The 22563-nt window shown below is 46.4% G+C and overlaps 1 protein-coding gene across 1 annotated transcript; it reads right to left on the reverse strand.

Moving 5' to 3' along the window:
- Positions 1-750: 750 nt before the first annotated feature.
- Positions 751-21379, reverse strand: SETD7 (SET domain containing 7, histone lysine methyltransferase). The gene is made up of 8 exons (XM_072119434.1): positions 21171-21379; positions 17516-17645; positions 15760-15961; positions 14347-14536; positions 11476-11557; positions 2643-2760; positions 2029-2186; positions 751-1443 (listed from the first exon to the last, which is right to left on the reverse strand). Exons 1-8 carry the CDS (start codon positions 21283-21285, stop codon positions 1263-1265), a joined length of 1176 nt encoding a protein of 391 aa, XP_071975535.1. The 5' UTR covers positions 21286-21379; the 3' UTR covers positions 751-1262.
- Between the last annotated feature and the right edge of the window lie 1184 nt (positions 21380-22563).

Genomic DNA, 22563 nt, shown 5'->3' on the forward strand with positions numbered 1-22563 from the left:
CTCAATATAAAAAGATATTTACCAGTAATAAGCAAGCATTAACAGGATAATAGAGATTTAAGGTGGCTACCCTCTGGAGATGCTGGTCTAGTCAATTGAAGTCAAAGGTCACAATAATCGTGCAAGTGTGATCATCACAAGCCACTTACATGTTCTATTCCAAGTCTAACAACTAAACAGGAGTTGTCATATTTGGTAAGTCATCAGGCTATCATCTGCTTCTTTATTGTACAGTTAGATTTTTCTTTTTATTGTAAAAAAGTGCATAAGGCGCTATTCACATATTATCTTTAAGTTCAGCACAAGTCAGGGGAATGGCCTGGTGATCAGAACTGCATGCCATATAGTGGAATTTACATGAGAAGCCACCCTAGGATTAAAATTGGTATACACCTTTTTGGTGGCTACTGTATAGAAGAATTGTTCATACATGGATACCAGATATACCTGCTGAGGGATACTACAAGGAAACATTTGTTAAAACCTAGGCCACCACAAAGAGAAGGTTACAATATTCAGTATATTTTTTCCCCTTTATAGTGAATGGCCAACGTATTAGGGGGATGTGAATATGACCTTAGAGATAACTTGCATAGCTCCAATGTTTTTGTAAGTGTAATGTCAAGTAATGACAATAAATGTAGCAACGAATCATAATGATAAGATTTGGTTGAGTTTTTTTTGTATCCATCACCCACACACATTCTACAGATAAAGGTATGATAAAAAAAACCAAAAGCCCTCAAGTCATCAGTTCTCCAAAGACATTTATCCACAAACTAATTGATATAGAAGTTTTATCTTTCTATAGCTTTTTTCTACAATGTCACATTGTAAAGACTATAATAGACACATTTTCCTTTCTCGATTTAACATTCAAGTTCCAACTTAACATATTGGAGTATTGCACAAAAAGCAGTTACTTTGTAACCATCATAAAGGCATATACACAAAAATTGTATACTTTATGCCCAAACATGTATGCCTTATTCCTCTCCAGCCTATACAAAAAAAAAAAAAAAAAAAAGTCATTAACTTCACACTCACAATATTTGCTTTGCAATCAAATAGCTTTGACTTTCTTTTTTTTTAAGTAAAAGATGTAGTATATTAATGTATAATATTGTTAGTTATTATTATACTAGTCATATCACAAGATGGAGATTTGTCTGATTCCAAGCGGCCTTCTGAACATAATAAATCTTCCGTAAACACAGAATGCATAGATCCAGTTACCCACAGCACACAAGAAAAGTGGCTGTTCAATTCTGCTGAGTCAGCTCAAATTCTTTCAGCTGCTGCTGATACCACTCCGGTGCCTCTGGGCCGTTCATCCCTGCTGAGTTGTGGTCGTAGCCATAGGCCACAGTAAGCTCCTCGTCCTTTTCCACTGCTCTAATGGTTCGGATACACTTGATAGGACCAAATCGTGGATGGACAAACCTTAAGGGAAAAACATGAAAAAAAAAAAAAAAATCCATTAAAACATGCATGGAGAAATTTGTATTTATACATCAATCTTCATACACAGTGAACCAGTGCAAACTGATCAAGTAACCCACTGAAAAGGTTTCCAGTGGGCCGTCTGGCTAAAATATTTTATTGGCATGGTCTCTGATGCAAATTATGTCAATGTGATGCAATCTTTTTTGTGCTGACCAGGGAATGGTGGAGGCCATGGAGAGTGCCATGAGGTGACTTTAGGATTTTACTTTGGCCAACAGAAAACATTGCATGGGTTTTTAGGTTAGGAAAACATTGCATTGCATATGTTTAGTTTATGATGGAGACACTCAGAGGTCACACTAACATTTTTCCAGAAGGGTAAGAATATGCCGCTCATCAGTATGAAAATTACATACATATAAATAACTGCTAGGTGTATATTTAGGCACAAAAACGATTACAGCCAGTGTTTTCAGTGCTTAAATAGCCAACGGAGACCAAGCATTTGCACAAGCTTTTTTTGTCATCCAGCGAAAAAAAGTTTCACGTGTAATATAAAATTTTTTAAAAGTTCATACTTACGTGTCATACATACAGTTGGGAGAAAAAGAGTGGTTGGCCTTATGTCCCAAAGATGCACAATATTTGTTAGTCATATAGTAGGGATCTGGTACATCAATAACCGTTTCATCATCTAAAGAAATGGTGTTGCCATTTTGTGACCAGTCTCTACTGTCAACCTGGTGGTAAAAAAAAATAGCACAGAGGGAACATTACATTATTTGTACTACTATTATGGATCTTATAGCAAGCTTTAGCAATGCAGAATTCGATGGCAATATAAAGATTATAAAATAAAAGGAAAAAAAACAAAAAACAAAACTGCTGCCGACTTTTTTTTTTAACACTTCCTTACTATTTTCTGAAAGGTTGACAAGGTGTTAAATTAAAGGGTATCTACCACCAGGATGAAAGACTGTATGCAAATAAGCCTGAGGGGCTCCAGGCTCCATTAACGCCTATGGAGCCCCTCAGGTTCATTTGCATACAGTCCTTCACCCCCATGGAAGGATGCCCTTTAGGCATCTACACTGGCAGATGGCCACATGATGATGATGCAACATTAATACTCCTATCATGTATGGGAATAGATTATGTATTTTACTTAAGTTCAGTAAGGTCATCTGAAATCATACCTCTTGATGTGTGATCCGTACTCCATTATAAAATGACATCACGGTACGGGGCTCTACACTTACTTTAGTGTATAGCCCTTCTCCAGCATTAGAAATCATAGAAACAGCCACATACACTCTAGAAGGGAAAAAAAACACACATATGAAGTTCATACACAGTCATCAGTTATACAGCACATCTTTCATTTACCAATATGAGATAGAAAGTCATCAGCCATCAATAAAAGGCTAAGAATGGGACTATTTGTATCCACTACATTCCAAAGTCAGTACAGTCCTAGGCTACATTCATACGTACATATGAAAATTGCCATATCCGTGCCGTACCGTGTTTTTTTTTTTTTTTCCGGGTTACATACGGCCATTCATTTCAATGGAAAATACGTCCAACCATTTATATTGCCGTTTTTGACACCGTAGCATACTGTACCGTATAAAAATATAGAGCATGTCCTATTTTCTCCCGTATTTCAGTTCCGTATGCCATAGAAGTCTATGGGGACGTATAAAATATGGGTTACATACGGATGAAAAACGTCACGTATATATGCACTCTCATATGGCCAGCAAATACGGGACTGGAGAAATCATACGGTCGTGTGAATGTATCTTTAGGCTACATAGGGGGGGACCAGGGGCGTTGCTAGGGTGGAAAAAGATCCGGGGCACGGGCCCCAATGCATGTGTATCGCACTTTCAGTAATGCCCCCCCTGTACATAACCCCCTCACATTTGGTTGTGCCAATAACAACTTTACTGAGGGTGTATACAGCTACAGAAACACCAGAGAAATCCCTACGTGTTACATCCAGTGACATGTCCACTTCACTATTAGGGTGGTGGCACACGTGCCGTTTTGAACCCGCTGTTAGTCCGGTTTTAGTCATGCGTTTTCAGTACATTACTTAAAAACGGGCCAAAAACGTGTTTAAAACGCCACGTGTAACATCACCCTAAGGTTGCGCTCACACGATTGCATTTAAACAAATACAAGACACCAGGCGCTCGTTATCCATCCCACGCATTTCACTGGAGATTCATGTGAGATCAAACCTAGGCCCTTCCTACTGCCATGTGTGAACACACCCAAAGGAATGTCCCCACACATCCATCCAGTAATATCACACACAGCCCCCTTGTAATCTCCCCCCGCAATGTGCCCCCCCACAGATCCCCCCGCAATGTGCCCCCCCACAGATCCCCCCGCAATGTGCCCCCACACAGATCCCCCCGCAATGTGCCCCCACACAGATCCCCCCGCAATGTGCCCCCACACAGATCCCCCCGCAATGTGCCCCCACACAGATCCCCCCGCAATGTGCCCCCACACAGATCCCCCCGCAATGTGCCCCCACACAGATCCCCCCGCAATGTGCCCCCACACAGATCCCCCCGCAATGTGCCCCCACACAGATCCCCCCGCAATGTGCCCCCACACAGATCCCCCCGCAATGTGCCCCCACACAGATCCCCCCGCAATGTGCCCCCACACAGATCCCCCCGCAATGTGCCCCCACACAGATCCCCCCGCAATGTGCCCCCACACAGATCCCCCCGCAATGTGCCCCCACACAGATCCCCCCGCAATGTGCCCCCACACAGATCCCCCCGCAATGTGCCCCCACACAGATCCCCCCGCAATGTGCCCCCACACAGATCCCCCCGCAATGTGCCCCCACACAGATCCCCCCGCAATGTGCCCCCACACAGATCCCCCCGCAATGTGCCCCCACACAGATCCCCCCGCAATGTGCCCCCACACAGATCCCCCCGCAATGTGCCCCCACACAGATCCCCCCGCAATGTGCCCCCACACAGATCCCCCCGCAATGTGCCCCCACACAGATCCCCCCGCAATGTGCCCCCACACAGATCCCCCCGCAATGTGCCCCCACACAGATCCCCCCGCAATGTGCCCCCACACAGATCCCCCCGCAATGTGCCCCCACACAGATCCCCCCGCAATGTGCCCCCACACAGATCCCCCCGCAATGTGCCCCCACACAGATCCCCCCGCAATGTGCCCCCACACAGATCCCCCCGCAATGTGCCCCCACACAGATCCCCCCGCAATGTGCCCCCACACAGATCCCCCCGCAATGTGCCCCCACACAGATCCCCCCGCAATGTGCCCCACACAGATCCCCCCGCAATGTGCCCCACACAGATCCCCCCGCAATGTGCCCCACACAGATCCCCCCGCAATGTGCCCCACACAGATCCCCCCGCAATGTGCCCCACACAGATCCCCCCGCAATGTGCCCCACACAGATCCCCCCGCAATGTGCCCCACACAGATCCCCCCGCAATGTGCCCCACACAGATCCCCCCGCAATGTGCCCCACACAGATCCCCCCGCAATGTGCCCCACACAGATCCCCCCGCAATGTGCCCCACACAGATCCCCCCGCAATGTGCCCCACACAGATCCCCCCGCAATGTGCCCCACACAGATCCCCCCGCAATGTGCCCCACACAGATCCCCCCGCAATGTGCCCCACACAGATCCCCCCGCAATGTGCCCCACACAGATCCCCCCGCAATGTGCCCCACACAGATCCCCCCGCAATGTGCCCCACACAGATCCCCCTGCAATGTGCCCCACACAGATCCCCCTGCAATGTGCCCCACACAGATCCCCCTGCAATGTGCCCCACACAGATCCCCCTGCAATGTGCCCCACACAGATCCCCCTGCAATGTGCCCCACACAGATCCCCCTGCAATGTGCCCCACACAGATCCCCCTGCAATGTGCCCCACACAGATCCCCCTGCAATGTGCCCCACACAGATCCCCCTGCAATGTGCCCCACACAGATCCCCCTGCAATGTGCCCCACACAGATCCCCCTGCAATGTGCCCCACACAGATCCCCCTGCAATGTGCCCCACACAGATCCCCCTGCAATGTGCCCCACACAGATCCCCCTGCAATGTGCCCCACACAGATCCCCCTGCAATGTGCCCCACACAGATCCCCCTGCAATGTGCCCCACACAGATCCCCCTGCAATGTGCCCCACACAGATCCCCCTGCAATGTGCCCCACACAGATCCCCCTGCAATGTGCCCCACACAGATCCCCCTGCAATGTGCCCCACACAGATCCCCCTGCAATGTGCCCCACACAGATCCCCCTGCAATGTGCCCCACACAGATCCCCCTGCAATGTGCCCCACACAGATCCCCCTGCAATGTGCCCCACACAGATCCCCCTGCAATGTGCCCCACACAGATCCCCCTGCAATGTGCCCCACACAGATCCCCCTGCAATGTGCCCCACACAGATCCCCCTGCAATGTGCCCCACACAGATCCCCCTGCAATGTGCCCCACACAGATCCCCCTGCAATGTGCCCCACACAGATCCCCCTGCAATGTGCCCCACACAGATCCCCCTGCAATGTGCCCCACACAGATCCCCCTGCAATGTGCCCCACACAGATCCCCCTGCAATGTGCCCCACACAGATCCCCCTGCAATGTGCCCCACACAGATCCCCCTGCAATGTGCCCCACACAGATCCCCCTGCAATGTGCCCCACACAGATCCCCCTGCAATGTGCCCCACACAGATCCCCCTGCAATGTGCCCCACACAGATCCCCCTGCAATGTGCCCCACACAGATCCCCCTGCAATGTGCCCCACACAGATCCCCCTGCAATGTGCCCCACACAGATCCCCCTGCAATGTGCCCCACACAGATCCCCCTGCAATGTGCCCCACACAGATCCCCCTGCAATGTGCCCCACACAGATCCCCCTGCAATGTGCCCCACACAGATCCCCCTGCAATGTGCCCCACACAGATCCCCCTGCAATGTGCCCCACACAGATCCCCCTGCAATGTGCCCCACACAGATCCCCCTGCAATGTGCCCCACACAGATCCCCCTGCAATGTGCCCCACACAGATCCCCCTGCAATGTGCCCCACACAGATCCCCCTGCAATGTGCCCCACACAGATCCCCCTGCAATGTGCCCCACACAGATCCCCCTGCAATGTGCCCCACACAGATCCCCCTGCAATGTGCCCCACACAGATCCCCCTGCAATGTGCCCCACACAGATCCCCCTGCAATGTGCCCCACACAGATCCCCCTGCAATGTGCCCCACACAGATCCCCCTGCAATGTGCCCCACACAGATCCCCCTGCAATGTGCCCCACACAGATCCCCCTGCAATGTGCCCCACACAGATCCCCCTGCAATGTGCCCCACACAGATCCCCCTGCAATGTGCCCCACACAGATCCCCCTGCAATGTGCCCCACACAGATCCCCCTGCAATGTGCCCCACACAGATCCCCCTGCAATGTGCCCCACACAGATCCCCCTGCAATGTGCCCCACACAGATCCCCCTGCAATGTGCCCCACACAGATCCCCCTGCAATGTGCCCCACACAGATCCCCCTGCAATGTGCCCCACACAGATCCCCCTGCAATGTGCCCCACACAGATCCCCCTGCAATGTGCCCCACACAGATCCCCCTGCAATGTGCCCCACACAGATCCCCCTGCAATGTGCCCCACACAGATCCCCCTGCAATGTGCCCCACACAGATCCCCCTGCAATGTGCCCCACACAGATCCCCCTGCAATGTGCCCCACACAGATCCCCCTGCAATGTGCCCCACACAGATCCCCCTGCAATGTGCCCCACACAGATCCCCCTGCAATGTGCCCCACACAGATCCCCCTGCAATGTGCCCCACACAGATCCCCCTGCAATGTGCCCCACACAGATCCCCCTGCAATGTGCCCCACACAGATCCCCCTGCAATGTGCCCCACACAGATCCCCCTGCAATGTGCCCCACACAGATCCCCCTGCAATGTGCCCCACACAGATCCCCCTGCAATGTGCCCCACACAGATCCCCCTGCAATGTGCCCCACACAGATCCCCCTGCAATGTGCCCCACACAGATCCCCCTGCAATGTGCCCCACACAGATCCCCCTGCAATGTGCCCCACACAGATCCCCCTGCAATGTGCCCCACACAGATCCCCCTGCAATGTGCCCCACACAGATCCCCCTGCAATGTGCCCCACACAGATCCCCCTGTAATGTGCCCCACACAGATCCCCCTGTAATGTGCCCCACACAGATCCCCCTGTAATGTGCCCCACACAGATCCCCCTGTAATGTGCCCCACACAGATCCCCCTGTAATGTGCCCCACACAGATCCCCCTGTAATGTGCCCCACACAGATCCCCCTGTAATGTGCCCCACACAGATCCCCCTGTAATGTGCCCCACACAGATCCCCCTGTAATGTGCCCCACACAGATCCCCCTGTAATGTGCCCCACACAGATCCCCCTGTAATGTGCCCCACACAGATCCCCCTGTAATGTGCCCCACACAGATCCCCCTGTAATGTGCCCCACACAGATCCCCCTGCTATGTGCCCCATATAGATCTCCCTGTAATGTGCCCCATATAGATCTCCATGTAATGTGCCCCATATAGATCCCCCTGCTATGTGCCCCATATACATCTTCCTATGTTCTCCCTCTCACCTCACTCACTCTTGCAGATCCGTGCACTGCCGCCCCCTGCAGGTCATGTGATCGTGACATCATCACAGGTCCTGCAGGCAAAGCAGTGAACACTGTGCCTGTCTCATCACGATCTATGTCCAGAGGACTTGGATCGTGAAGAGAGAGAGAGAGAGAGGAGATCCGGGGCACCGGCCAAAAGATCCGGGGCACGGGCCCCGGATCTTTTGACCTAGCAACGCCCCTGGGGGGGACGTATATACAGCATACATACGCCCACCATTGACCGTAATGGGCGCACGGCAGGCGTGGTATGGTGGAGCACACGTGCGGTACCATACCGTAGAAAGATAGGACATGTCATAGCTTTCCCAGAATATGGTGCCTTACGCTATATATTACTTTGGAGAGGGGCGGGGGTGAGCAGCGATGTATAGTGCACGGCGCTGTATTATGGGGAAAGAGGACATGACCTATTTTTCTCCCGGCTACGGAATGGTACGGTGCCACACGTGTGCTGCACATCATCGCTCCCGTACGGCGCCGCGAGCCCATTGCCATGTATGGGGAACGTATAAACGCCTTAAATACGTCGGCCGTATATACGTTCCCCATACGGCAGCGTGAATGTAGCTTTATATATTTGTCTATCTTTTTTATACAACATTCCAAGTAGTTTCCTCAAAGACCTTGAAAACCTAGATGCGGATTACTATGTTTAGAGAATTTGATAGCCTGTGATCTGATGGAAAAGCATATCTTCTTGTCTCTATGTAGAACAAGGACAAGTGAAGGATTTCTTACAGAGCATTTGCAGATCTGTTCATAGGTTTTGCACTGCACTGACTACTGAATAGTTTTTTTTTCTAATGATGTACTGTAGAATGTAATTGCAGTCAAAAGCAATTTAAAAGGTCTCTTTAGTACTAGAACATATTAAAAATGCTTGCTACAGGAATCTTACCATGATAAAGTGGGTTTCCAAATGTGGTTTTAGTTTTTTATAGATAGCCTATTCATTTATGTTTGATACCACAGACCTCCACTGATCAGCTAACTCCAGCTGCCTCCCTCACAGAAGCTCACTGATATTATATGGAAACACTTTATGGCACAGTGTCATCACTGGTGGCATCATTCAGAAAATACACTTTGAGAAGAGCTTGACTTCAATGGTAAACTCTACACCTCTGACTTTACATTCAGTTTACATCTCATTTCAGAGTGCCCCTTCTGCTGTGGTTGACATAAAGCACCCCACTTCGGGAAAACCAGTTTCCGTACTTGTCCCTGGAAGCAGGACCATCACAGTTTGGGGGGGTGTCCTGAGGCAGGGAGAACTTGACTTCAGTGCAAAACTCTTTACCCACCATTTTATACATCAAATTTACATATCACTTCAGAGATATTTTTTGGGGCACGGGCCCTGGATGTCCCTTGGCAGCATCACCTGATGTTGGGAGCATGGAGCTGATGCACTGGTGGTGAGGAGAGAGGTGTGTGCTTACAGCTGGCCCTGCCTCCACATCGGAGTCTGGCTGCATTCACACTGCCGCAAGGGGGACGTATATATACGGCCGATACACGTCCCCCATAGATGGCAATGGGCGCGCGGCGCCCTACAGGAGCGGTACGTTGTAGCACACGTGCGGCACCGTACCCGGGAAAAAATAGGACATGTCCTATCTTTTCCCGTATTATGGCGCTGTGCAGCGCTCACCCCCTCCTCCTCTCCCCGCACGCTGTCGTTGCCCGCCGTGCTACGGTACGGCAGACAACGGCAATGTGAATGTAGCCTCTGGGTGAATTGACAATAGGGAACTACAGCCCTTGGGGAGCAGAATCAGAAGATGTCTGGACTGGAAGTAGTGAGCGGAGCTAAGAATAAAGGCCAAGGAAAAAGCCAACAGATGAGCGACACCTGGACAGGTAAAACCAAAGAGGGTTCAGTAAAATTGTGTCAGTAAATGTGAGCAAGGGTCAGGAGGTGTTAGGAGAGGGGTCAGGTGTGAGCCAAGAGGTGAGCATTGGGCCGGCAGGCGTTAGAGGTGTGATCAGATGGGTCAGTAGTAGGGCTATCTGCACAAGTTGCGGATTCCCTGCAGAATTTACACGCAGATTTTGGTGTGGAAAATCTGCAGTGTAATACAGTAGCAGTAAAGTGAATGTGATTTTGAGAAAGTAATGTAGATGATGCTTTTATTTTTTCTTGTATGTTCTCACAGATTTATGCATGAAATTTGCATGAAAGACTCCTATTAAAATCGCACATATGTGTTTTTTCTGCTTAACAATTCACACCATGTGCAGTTAGACTTGTCCGTCTGCTCCATTAGTCTAACAGAGCGACAAAGGGTCTGACGGACCCCTCATTTTCGTAGGGGCCTCTGGATAGGGCCTAACTTTTGTTTGTGAGAAAACCAGTTATTGTGTGGGATTTGTTCCCTATTTGGGTCTATGGGAGTGCTAAAAATCGCAGTCTATACTCTTGTATTTTTGGCACACCCATAGACTCTCCATTCTGCACAACAGCGAGAAGGGGGGGAAGTGGGGGATCTCATTTTTTCATGATGGGTACAGGGCCTTCCTCTGGTCCTGTGGAAAGATAACATGTGCATGAGAATATTCCATTAATTGTTGGGGCACTAGATGGGTAATATTGCTGATGTTGGCCTTATGAAGTGTTGGATCACGAAAAGCCATCACGAAAACAACTACAATCCGCGGACACGTCACCTGCAGTCACGGGATGTAACAGGTAGGGATTTCATATAATTAGTACTTTTGTTGTTTTTTGTGTAAGAGAGTGCATGTGGGGGTAGAGCATATAGGTTAGAGGACAATACTGAGAATTTGGTAGTTATACATTGGGGCCCGTGCCCCAAATCTTTAATGAAGCTGGCAACGCCCTGCTGACAACATACTATCAATCAGAGCTCACATTAATGCCTGTACAAGAATTTTATACATAGGCATCTATTAACATGATATATGCTTAGGAGTTTTTTAGAATTACTGGAAATTTTATACTACTCTACTCCCAAACTAAAAATACTCAAAAATGGGAAGGGTATTATTTTATTCTCCTGGAATTCTGTTAGTGCAGCCTCTGGTGGTAATGGTTTACTAGAATATTTTCTGTTGACAGATTCCCTTTAAAAGGGAACCTGTCACCAGAGACCTCATTTTCACTAAAGACTTAAAGATTTTTGCTTTCTCTGAGCATTTGCATTACGATGTAATGCAGAGTCCCTTCAAGTAGTTTTTCTGGGTAGCTTTCGAACCAGTCTACCTCTGTTGCTTGGTATAGTTAAAGGACTTTATAAGGAACCTACCTGTCCAATTCATATGGATCTGGAAGCAAAGGACTTGTAGAAATACAGGATGAAGTGGATTTATCAAATGAATAAACTTTACCTACAAAAAATAAATAAGAGGAACAATTGTGTACATTTACGTGTAATGAGGTCCCCATGAGCAATAATTAGCCGTAAAAAGTTTATCTAACAAATTAACGTACTGCCAGGTGAGAGTATGGGGAATAACTGTAATTCATGATTGACTAGAAGGAGCACAAAGCAATCTTCATCCAGAGAAGGATGAAGACCATATATAAAACAAAACTTGTTTCCCCACCACAATGACCACTGGAGCAGAGACAATTGGCTGTATAGAAGGGATGGGATAAGCAGAATCATTAATATGAATATTGGTAATAAACAGGTGGAAAAGAAATTCGTAGGTGATAAATACTTGGGAGTATGATCATTGGAACCACCAAGCAATACTTACAGCCCCCTGTAGGAATGGAGTAGACATGTGGAAGCATTTCTCCATTCAGTTCTAAGGGCGCATTCACACGATGCGTTGCGTCACATTTTAGGGTGCGTTTTTGACGCATTCCAAAGGCTTTAGACTTGATCACATGCTGAGGTTACATTGAGTTTGAGTTGAAAACGCAATGTAACCTCAGCATGTGATTAAGGCTGAAGCCTTTGGAATGCCTCAAAAACGCACCATAAAATGTGACGCAACGCATCGTGTGAATGCACCCTAAGTGACTGACTGAGAACATTACTGTGTGCAGCCAATTTTAGGACTGAACATGCCATGCAACTCCACTCTGGCTAACAGATCATGGCCCCTGAAGGGGATTTCACCCATTTTCATATACTAGTGCACCTACTCCAGAGTTAAAAAAAAAAATGGTAGGGATTTAAAACTTATTGAGTGATTTACACTACTTGGCTAGAATTAAAAAGCTGTAATTTTGGCAAATTCTTACTTGCACAATTTTTAGGAAACTTTGAGGTAACATCCCATTGACACTGCAATATTATAGGAGGTAATGAAAGCATTCCATATTAATCATAATGTACGCCATAACTGTGAATCAGCTCATTACTGGCACAGATTTCAGTTTCTGGCACATAGACTGCCAGAATATGTGCCAAATTTAGTAAGAGGCTTGTGCCGCCTAATAAACTTGGCACATTGTCATTCAAGCCCTAATAAGATGTGCATTGGTATAAAGAATTTCTACAGATAGAAGGCAAAAGATGTTATTAATACGTGTTGTGGGCTTATTTAGCCTCAATATTAGAGAGGTACCAGTGTGTGTATATATATATTATATATACACACACACATTTTATAATATATAAAGCTGAGAGTGAGTATGTGAGCAGGGGTGTACACAGCCTCTCTGCTGCCAGAGGCGAATTATAGAAAGCCACCCCCCCCCACCTGAACGGTCAAAGAGTTATATACTGTGCTTAGTGGCAATAATGACTTGGGGAACCCACGGATCACAGAATTGCTGGAGAAGCTAGTGACATATGCTCTCCGCCATATAATGTGCCATTTCCAGCAGCTCTCAGTCTAAGATGCCTGCAGCTGCCCCCTTTTCTGTATCCCCTCCTGATACTGCTCCTTTTTCTGTATGTATATAAATATAATATATTGTACAGAAAAGGGGGACACTATAATACCCCTATTTTCTATAGCACAAAGCATCTACAATGTCCCCTGGTCTTTGGCCTCTTTATTATGAGGAAAAAACTATACATACTGTATATACCTACTACATATACATACTGTATATTCCTACTACTATAAGTATAAGCCAAGGCGCCTAAATTTACCACAAGAAAAATGGGAAAACTTATTGACTGGCATATAAGTGTTTAGTGAGGGAAATACAGCCGCTACTCATTAATAAAAGGTCCCCTGCAGAGCCCCCCCGTTTAATGTAATGTCCACAGCAGAGCCCCCTGTAATGGAATATCCCCTGCAGAGCCCCTTTTAATGTAATGGCCAAAGCAGGCCAAAACTAAACAAAAAAAAAAAAAAAAAAAAAAAAAACACACACAATATTCTTCTTCACAGCCAGCGAGCACGTAATTATGACGCCATCTGGCCGTGACACAGCATGAAGTCATACTTGGTGCGCCAAGGCCAGAAAGAAGACGGAGCCTCGGGGAGAAGAAGCCGAAGGTGAGGATATTGTGTGTGTGTGTTTTTTTTAAACGTGTAAATTCACTGGCCATGGCTCGGGATCGGGTGTTCCTGGGTTGCGGCCAGACAGGGAGGGGCAGCACTGCCCGAGATGCCGCCCTCTGCGTCATGCAGCAGTACTGCCGCACGAGGAGACTTGCTCAAGTTGCCTCATGGGTGGTGTGTGCGTGTGTCTCTCCGCTAAAGGAATCTGCACTGTTGCGTTTACTATCACTAAATTTTGCACAGCTGCTCTCTCGTACTATGGTTTTGAGCTAAAATCTTTACCCCGCGCTTTCCAAAATACACTTATCCACCATATACAGGAGCCATTGTCTGCTGCTGCTGTGGCAGTTGGAAGCTGAGCTGTGATTGGTTGCTATTCTGCCACAGGTCATTAATATGAGCTCTGATTGCCTATAGTAACCAATGAGTATAAGATGCTAATGTGCGAGGTAAGATGGAGAGAGACAGAAAGAGACAGAGACAGATAGGAAGAGTAAGTGAGTGAGAGAGACAGACAGGAAGAGTTAGATGCATAGATAGATATATAATTTTTTTTGTTTACCAATTCTATTTTGTTATAGCTTAGAGCAGTTATTCACTTTCCTGGGCAAAGCCGGGATCTACAGCTAGTATGTATATTTTACATGCTTTCACTGTGATTTCCTTATATATTAACACAGTTTTGCAGTTCAGGAAATACTTACTGCCAGGGATAATCTCAAAGTATGGCTTTCCTTCCTCCACAGAAACAAGTGAAGCCAATTTTGCCTCTAACATTTCTCCATCAATAAACTTTCCATAAAGGGCAGTTTTTCCATCTGGGTAAACATAGGAAATCTTCTCACCAGTCATCTCCCCTTCTTCATTCACTTCTCCTACCAAGCTTCCACCATCCTGCAAAATAACACAACAAACACCAGATTGAAAGAAATTCAATAAAGCAGTCACATGTATTGGATTTTCTACTGCAGGATCTCTATCCATGGGATTAGAGCCACCATTTTTTTTTTAAAATATAGACTCTTATTGATGTCCTATGTTCCAGTCATGGAGGCAGGAAGCTGCTATAGGCAGTCTTTATACCCCACCTCCTCACTGACACTGCTAACCTAGCCCCCCTCATGAATGAGAGAGACATGAGACTCCCTGAAGCAAGATATTTATTTTTCTTCCTCTCTCAGTGAATTACAGCCCCTGTGCGAGTCTCTCTCAAGGTTCCAGCAAGGGATTGTGTTCAAGTTCCTACTGCCCCAGAAGGTAAAATTAAAGGGAGCTGTAGTTAAATACTGGCAGAGGGTTGCCAAGTACTAGTTCCATACGGCAGCATGTCCTGATTGAGACCTGTCAATCAGGAACAAGCAAGCAGGGCTATGCACTGAACACTGCATATACCTGACCCCATTACCATCATTGGACTCAATTCAGGCGAATTGCAAACAAGTTTAAAAAGCGATTTTTTAAAAATTGCCGCCATAAAAGGAACCATTGTTATCAGATATTTTAATGAAGTATTTATTTTGGGTGGGTTAATTTGCAGGGTAGGTTCTCTTTATGCTAAAATAACCAAAATATGCAATTATATGCGTTTTGATCATCAGTCATAATAGTTAAAAGAAAATCAGAAAACTGCTTTCTCAGTAGTTCCAGAGGTAGATTTCACATGTGTGGATCATACCTGCACATTTTTTTTCATAATTTATTAGAATGCTGCCCTTCAGGTTATAAACTTTATAATCCATATACTCAAGCTGCATCTGTAGTGCTGCCCCTCTGTGTGTCCATGCTGCCTGTGAGTGTGACACAGCTCTTGCAGGCAGGGTGCAGTAGCCCTAGCCCCTGGAGCTCACAGTAGGTACTCCACTCCCCGAGTAGCTTCTGCAACCAATTTGAATATCTAGATTATTAGAATGCTGCCCATCAGGTTAGAAAGTTTATGAATTTATAAAAAGATGTGCAGGTATGAGCCACAGATCTGAAATCTACAAACTTTTTAAACTGTAGATTTCCTTTATAGGACATCTACCACCAGGATTTTCTCCAAATTTATAAACTCTTTCAAACCCACATCTCTGTGTGCAATGCTGTGATACAGCAAATATTTATGAAAATTTGCTTACTGGATAGTAAATCCAACAGACTCCATGCCGTATGTTGTCTCTATATTGACCTTTAAATATTAATTTTCCATCTGCATCATATTCTTGTGCTGGTCCATTAAGTTCTCCATCAACGTAGGTACCATGCAGAGCTCCACCATCCTCATAAGTGTACACCCCTTGTCCTTGTAAGGCATCATCAACATAGAAGCCTTCCAAAGTACTGAGATATAGAAAGATTTAAAACAATTATTTGAGTAACAGTTCATCTGTACAATTTATCAAGAAATATGTAGTCATACATCCCCAGGTGTAGCCACATTGCACAATCTTGGCTTCATTTTTGCTCATAGATTCAGGCAGTGTGACTGTGGTAATCTTGTTATATTTGTTATCCATGGCCTTGTTTCTTCTAAAAACAATTTTAAAAAATATGTTTATAAGCCAAAGGGGTTCTTCGACGATTTTTAGCTTCACATTAAAGCACTACATATCAAATATAGACAACTATAACCCAATGCAGAACAAAATGGGTCAGATTTAGGTACTCTGAAGCTGTACAGACAGTTGCATAATTTTTGCTGCAACTTAAGCCGTTTCTAAATACTTGTTGAATGTGGCACCTGGCATTTAACTAGTATAGATTTTTGCAGTAAATCTGATAAATATGTCCCACACAGGAAAGAGAAGCCAACAGCAAAGGTAGTATCTGCTTAGAAGCAGAATATGATAAGCTACATAAGAAGCATGTTAAATATGATAGGAATATGATAAGCTACATGGTTGTACATGTTAAAACACATGAGCTCTATTTGGTGAAATGTTTCCGCTACAAATGGGCATAAAATATCTCAACAAAATTCGAAGCTTCCGATTTTGCAAATGTTCCAGTTTAGGTTTATATTAAGTCACACTATATTTTGTCTTCACAGTGTTAATGTTATGGAGGCATTTATCTGCACAATGTCTGCTTTTTACCAAACTCAGCTGTGCAGGCAGCGATCCAGACAACAGCTCAGTGTTCAGACAAGCAAACACTTGACGAGTTCCATGACTACCAATGTTCTCTGTGCCAAGTCTATTAGCACATTCCCTTTTAATATCATTTCATAAAGTATTGTTCATTAATTGGGACATCTTGTTTTTTGTTATATATACACACACAAACAAACTTTATGTATGGAACACAATACAAGTTCATTTTTATTCTAATACAGTGAAACCTCTATGAAGAGGCTGCCCAAATTTTGCCCAGAAAGGGAGGGGGGTCTTCTGTAAAGGGTGGTCTTTTGGAGAGCTTTCAGTGTATAGAGTTTATTTTCAGTCTTTATGGAATGGATAATAACAGTTATAAAATACCATTTTTAGGTCTTCTTAAAAATCTATATTCACCCCTACAGACGCCAGCCAGTATTGGCCTTTAGGATGTGCACATTGGGGGAGATTTATTATGCAGAATAGCGAGACGCATAAATCTCACCATCTCTGTCAGTTCGGAGAAACTACGGCCCGCAGGTTTGGGGACCCCTGGCTAGAGCCTCATAGAACATATGTGACGTCAGGGAAGGTGTTTAAAGCACCATTTTTAATCATTTCCCCCCATTATGTGGTAATAGCTGTAACTCATTTTCCCCCATGCATGCTGCTGGTAAAGTGCTTTTTTTTTTCTTTTTTGCTAAAAAGTTGCGATTTAGTATTTTGTCCATTTGGAGTACCTAGAACTTTTCGACTGTATATTTTCTTCCTCTCGAGAAACGGAAGACAAAATTCAATTTACCTTCCATCAAAGAAAAAGAATTTCCCACGGCCGTTCTTCTCCCCATGTACAAAGTGTCCTTCAAAGCGGTCTGTGGAGCTGTAGCTAACAGTGCAGAACCCATGAGGCAAACCATCATCATCCAGCTGGCCTGCAACATACAGAACAACAAGAAACAAAAAAACAGTGGTTCAATGTGATGAAACGGCTTTCTTTTTTATTAAATTGCACAAATGTACAGAATGATGGTATTGCTCACATATTAACCCCCTCCATCAGAATCTGCCTTTTAGCTTAATTATGCATGCCAATATATATATATATATATATATATATATATATATATATATATATATATATATTTTATTTGCACCTAATAACGTAATGGCCTTTCACTAGAAATTGCACCACTTTATAAATGGTGGTGGTTTTGGGGGGGGGGGGGGGTCACCCCTATTCATAATGAGAATAAATGAAGAATGGGAATGTAGAGCACATTCGGTGGTGTCCCTTTGTGGTTTTACTCTGTACAATGATGCACCAGTACCTAGCAAGGCAGTAATCTGCAATTAAGTTAGGTATTGTTATGGTGTAAGGAGATGGAGCTCCAGTGTCTCTCCCATTCCTACGGTCACTGGGAAAAAAAAATTTCATGCAGCCGACCCAGGTGTACAAAACCAATGTGGAACCGACGCTTTGAAAGGGGCTGATCATAAATTGTTGTGATGGTGCCAACAGATGGACCCTAAACCAATTGGCCGATTTAGAGTACGAAGCAGACGGCTCCATGTGCCTGTAGCAGCAACTACAGCTTCAGTCCGACCCTCACCAATCACCTGTTATACAGCTGTATAACAGTTCTTTAACATCTACACTTTACACTCTATGCAACCACTGAGAGCTTAAGGGTGCATTCACACGTTGCAGTTAAAACCTCATCGCAATCAGCTTTGAGGTGGCTTTAGGTGCAGTTTTGTAAATTGAACACAAACGCAGACAAAGTCGCACCCACCGGGGCGGGCCTCGGCCCGATCGCATCGGCGTTTCTATGGAAACGCCTGCGATCGGGAACGAGCCGCCGGTGTTTTGCGTTAATTTAACGCGAAACACCGGCGGCTCGTTCCCGATCGCAGGCGTTTCCATAGAAACGCCGATGCGATCGGGCCGAGGCCCGCCCCGGTGGGCGCGACTTTGTCTGCGTTTGCAAGCGCAGACAAAGCGCCCTGTGTGTCTTCACCCTAAGGGTGAAGACACACGTGGCGTTTGGGCCGTTTTTAGTTGCGTTTTTGACCAGTTTGAATTAAGATAATTGTTCAAACCTGTCAAAAACGCATGCGTTTTTTAACGATGTGAAAACTAAAAACGGCCCAAAAACGCCACGTGTGTCTTCACCCTAAGAGAGTTCATTTGTGGCAATGGTATTGGTAATGTTGCCAACTTAGGAAAATGCAATGCCAGCATACATAGATAATATTGGAAATTTAGGTTACTAGCCATATTCAGCTGCTGTTTGGAGACCCCGGAGATAACAGTAGATTACATTTTTTTTCCTCGAGTTTTCCAGTATCATGAAACTGATTTATAAGATAGGAGATGGAATGTGACACTTAGGACCCACACTGATCAGCCTGGGAACTGCAGCTCGGATCTACCATCAAAATCAAGAATGATAAACCAGGGACACTTACTCATAGATCCAGGCACTGTGACTTTTGTTATGTTATATTTCTTATCCATGGGCTTCTTCCTTGCAAAATCAAATCAATAATTATGCTAATGAGCCCTAAGAGCTACTCTAGCTTCTCTGATCTGGCTTTACAGGCTGTAACACTGTCTCACCCTCCACCACCTTCAGGAAGTCCTGATGAAGCAGATCTTGCATTTGTTATCCATGGCCTCCTTCTAAAATTAGGCTAACAAACCTGAAGGCCTCCACGGCTTCACCAGCATGTTCACAAAAACATTGGAAAGTTAATATTCGGTGTATCAACACATGTCTATCGTCCACTGTTCTTATCAGTATTTTACAGCCTAAGCCCTTTATCTCGCACTCCTAATCTTTCTTATCTGTCTGCTGTCACAGCACAGTAGTAGATCCCTGCTGTCTAGCTGTAAAGAAGATTATTGTCACCACTTCAGTTTGTCTGGGGGAGCAGTAATTCTGGGCTAATGGAGTGTCAGCATCTCTAGAAAACAAGCGCTTGTTTACCAGACTATAGACAGACATTTCTCATGGTTCAGAACATTCAAAATTTGATTTTGCAGGAAAGACCAGCCAGATTCATTAACATACAGATGTCTATTGCTGTGGATTGCTTATTTTGTTTCTTGACTTGTTACATTGAATTGTATCCTGTGCTGCAATGTACCTTGCTAGTTACTATCCTTATGCTTAGGAAAAATCTGATTAATGTTTTGTAATACTTCCTTTATTTTGCCTTGAAAAGAACAAAATAAAAATCAAAGTTAAAAAAACAAACAAAAATGCACTCAGTCAATATGCCCCCCAAATAATATGACAGCACTACATAAAGATTTCTTATTATATCAAGATGTGACGTATTAGTATAAGGCTGATTTAATGTGTTGTGGTGTCTAGCGCTTTAAGTCACATCTGGATGAAACCAGAATTTTTATTGTTTTGCAACTAAGTTTTCAAATCGTCATTTTCCCTTTAGGATTGCCGTGTTTACCTAAAATTCAGCAGGCTGTAAACCTGTCTTGGGTAAATATTGACATATAGACATGTAGTGTATATAAAGTTATCACCAGGGGTTTATGTAAGCAGGTGTAGATATACATAACAGTGAATATTTCACATATAGAAGTGACCACGGCCATGTGCTTATTGTATCATGCAAGTTTATAGTGGAGTGAAGCTGGTACTTAATTATTAGTGCCCTCTTCTCTTCCCCCACCCCAGTCTGGCGGGATGCCCTCTTCTCTTCCCCCACCCCAGTCTGACGGCATACCCTCTTCTCTTCCCCCATCTGGCGGCATACCCTCTTCTCTTCCCCCATCTGGCGGCATACCCTCTTCTCCCCCTCACCCCTCTGGAGGCATGCCCTCTCCCCCCCCCCCGACCCCACTGGGGGCATGCCCTCTCTCCCCCCCCCCCCGACCCCACTGGGGGCATGCCCTCTCTCCCCCCCCCCCCGACCCCACTGGGGGCATGCCCTCTCTCCCCCCCCCCCGACCCCACTGGGGGCATGCCCTCTCTCCCCCCCCCCCGACCCCACTGGGGGCATGCCCTCTCTCCCCCCCCCCCCGACCACACTGGGGGCATGCCCTCTCTCCCCCCCCCCCCGACCCCACTGGGGGCATGCCCTCTCTCCCCCGACCACTCTGGGTGCATGCCCTCTTCTCTCTCCGACCCCTCCGGGGGCATTCCCTCTTCTCTCTCCCACCCCCCACTAGGGACATGCCCTCTTCTTCTCCCCCTCTGGGGGGCATGCCCTCTTCATTGTGGCTGCCCCTTCCCTTCTGTGGGTGAGCTATCTATAGCTCCTGGATATACAGAAGCCCCCAATGATCAGAGCAATGTGCTGCACTCCTCCTCTCCTCAGTCACTTCCTTTTTGGGGAGTCCTCTTTTAGCCTGCACGTTACTGTGTACAAGCCAGACACAGATCTACAGCAGACAGAACCGGCCTGTAGCCCGGGCACCGAGCACCTACCTTCTACCGTCTCCTCCACGTTCTCATCATCGCTCTCCATGGCTTCCTCTGCCACTGACAGCCGCGAAGTTATCCGGTGTGCGCGTGACTCTCTAGCGCCCCCTGCCTCCACCATGTGACAGAGCGCTGTACGCCTGGACAGCAGCGCCCCCTACAGCAACAGGGAGCATCACTCCTCTGATCTCAGCTCCCTACGCAGGGATTGTAGGGGTTAATGGTGGAAGAGAAGCCGCAGGATTGGCTATAAGGGGTTGGAGGGGCGGGCACTAGGTTTAGAGTTAGAATACGTTCATGTTACAGGGGGTGGGACCTCCTTGTCTACATTTTGGCTGTTATGAGAAGTCTCCGCAGCGGTGCGCAGACTCCTCCACATCAGCGACAAATTGGAAAAGAGAAGCATGATGGCTGCATGTGCTGCGAAGCCATGCGCAGGTCCTGTATCACAGGCAGCCGACTCCTGTCACACATTCTCCCCGTACACGGGGCCTCCCCAGTACACACGTGGCTCCGCAGCAGCGCCACCTACTGGTCCTGCACTGACCATACAAGCGTCCCAGTTTTCCAGGATGGAGTTCTCCTTATGGGGACTGCCAATTTTTTTGTAAATGTAATGTGATGAACATAGAAGTATAAAGCAAAGGAGTTGCCTGCCAGGTCTCTTCATGTACATCAGTGCATTACATGGAACAATCCCTCACCCCCCATCAGCCTGATTTTGAACACAAGCTTGATAGGGTAATTATCTCCATGGGGGTGCAAGGGGTTGTAGATCCGTAGCACCAAAATCTTCATAAAGTTCCAAAATTTCAAAAGGGTATTTGGCCAATATCTTTAAATAAAAGTTATGGACTTATAAATGAAAAGAGGATCCAGCACTCACAATTTAGGTGAAGAAATCCTTCTCTTTATTGGTTAAAATCCAACATAGCCTTCACAAATACAGGTACATCATAATATTAGCGATCAACACGTTTCGGCGTATAGCCTTAGTCATAAGATCATGACTAAGGCTATACACCAAAACGCATTGATTGCTAATATTACGATGTACCTGTATTTGTGATCGCTATGTCGGATTTTAACCAATAAAGAAAAGGATTTCTTCACCTAAATTGTGAGTGCCGGATCATCTTTCCATTTGAAGTTGCTGTAGCAGCCTGTAGTAGCCTCAGGCTTTTACTGTGCACCAGGTGAGGATAATCATCACCCTCTGTGAGCCGGATCAACCACGGATGTTAAAGTTATGGAATTATGGGCTACCCCAGCCAGATACATTTCTGGGATTGGGGTAGCGGGGTAAATGCACAACTGGGTCTCTGGTGTATTCTGGAGGACCCAGTTGTAAAGATATCCAGAACTCTAAGGGTGATGCCACACATGCCTTTTTGAACGC

This window comes from Engystomops pustulosus, chromosome 1, assembly GCF_040894005.1.
Source record: "Engystomops pustulosus chromosome 1, aEngPut4.maternal, whole genome shotgun sequence".
In the NCBI taxonomy this organism is placed as follows: Eukaryota; Metazoa; Chordata; class Amphibia; order Anura; family Leptodactylidae; genus Engystomops; species Engystomops pustulosus.

Bases quoted from the DNA above. Each gene is read 5' to 3' on its own strand.
- SETD7 (XM_072119434.1), bottom strand. From the start codon at position 21,285: ATGGTGGAGGCAGGGGGCGCTAGAGAGTCACGCGCACACCGGATAACT. The intron at 2,761-11,475 runs GTAGGTTCCTTA...TTTCCCTTCTAG, and splicing joins GATCCATATGAATTGGACAG to AGTGTATGTGGCTGTTTCTA. The intron at 2,187-2,642 runs GTATGATTTCAG...TTTTACCACCAG, and splicing joins TACGGATCACACATCAAGAG to GTTGACAGTAGAGACTGGTC.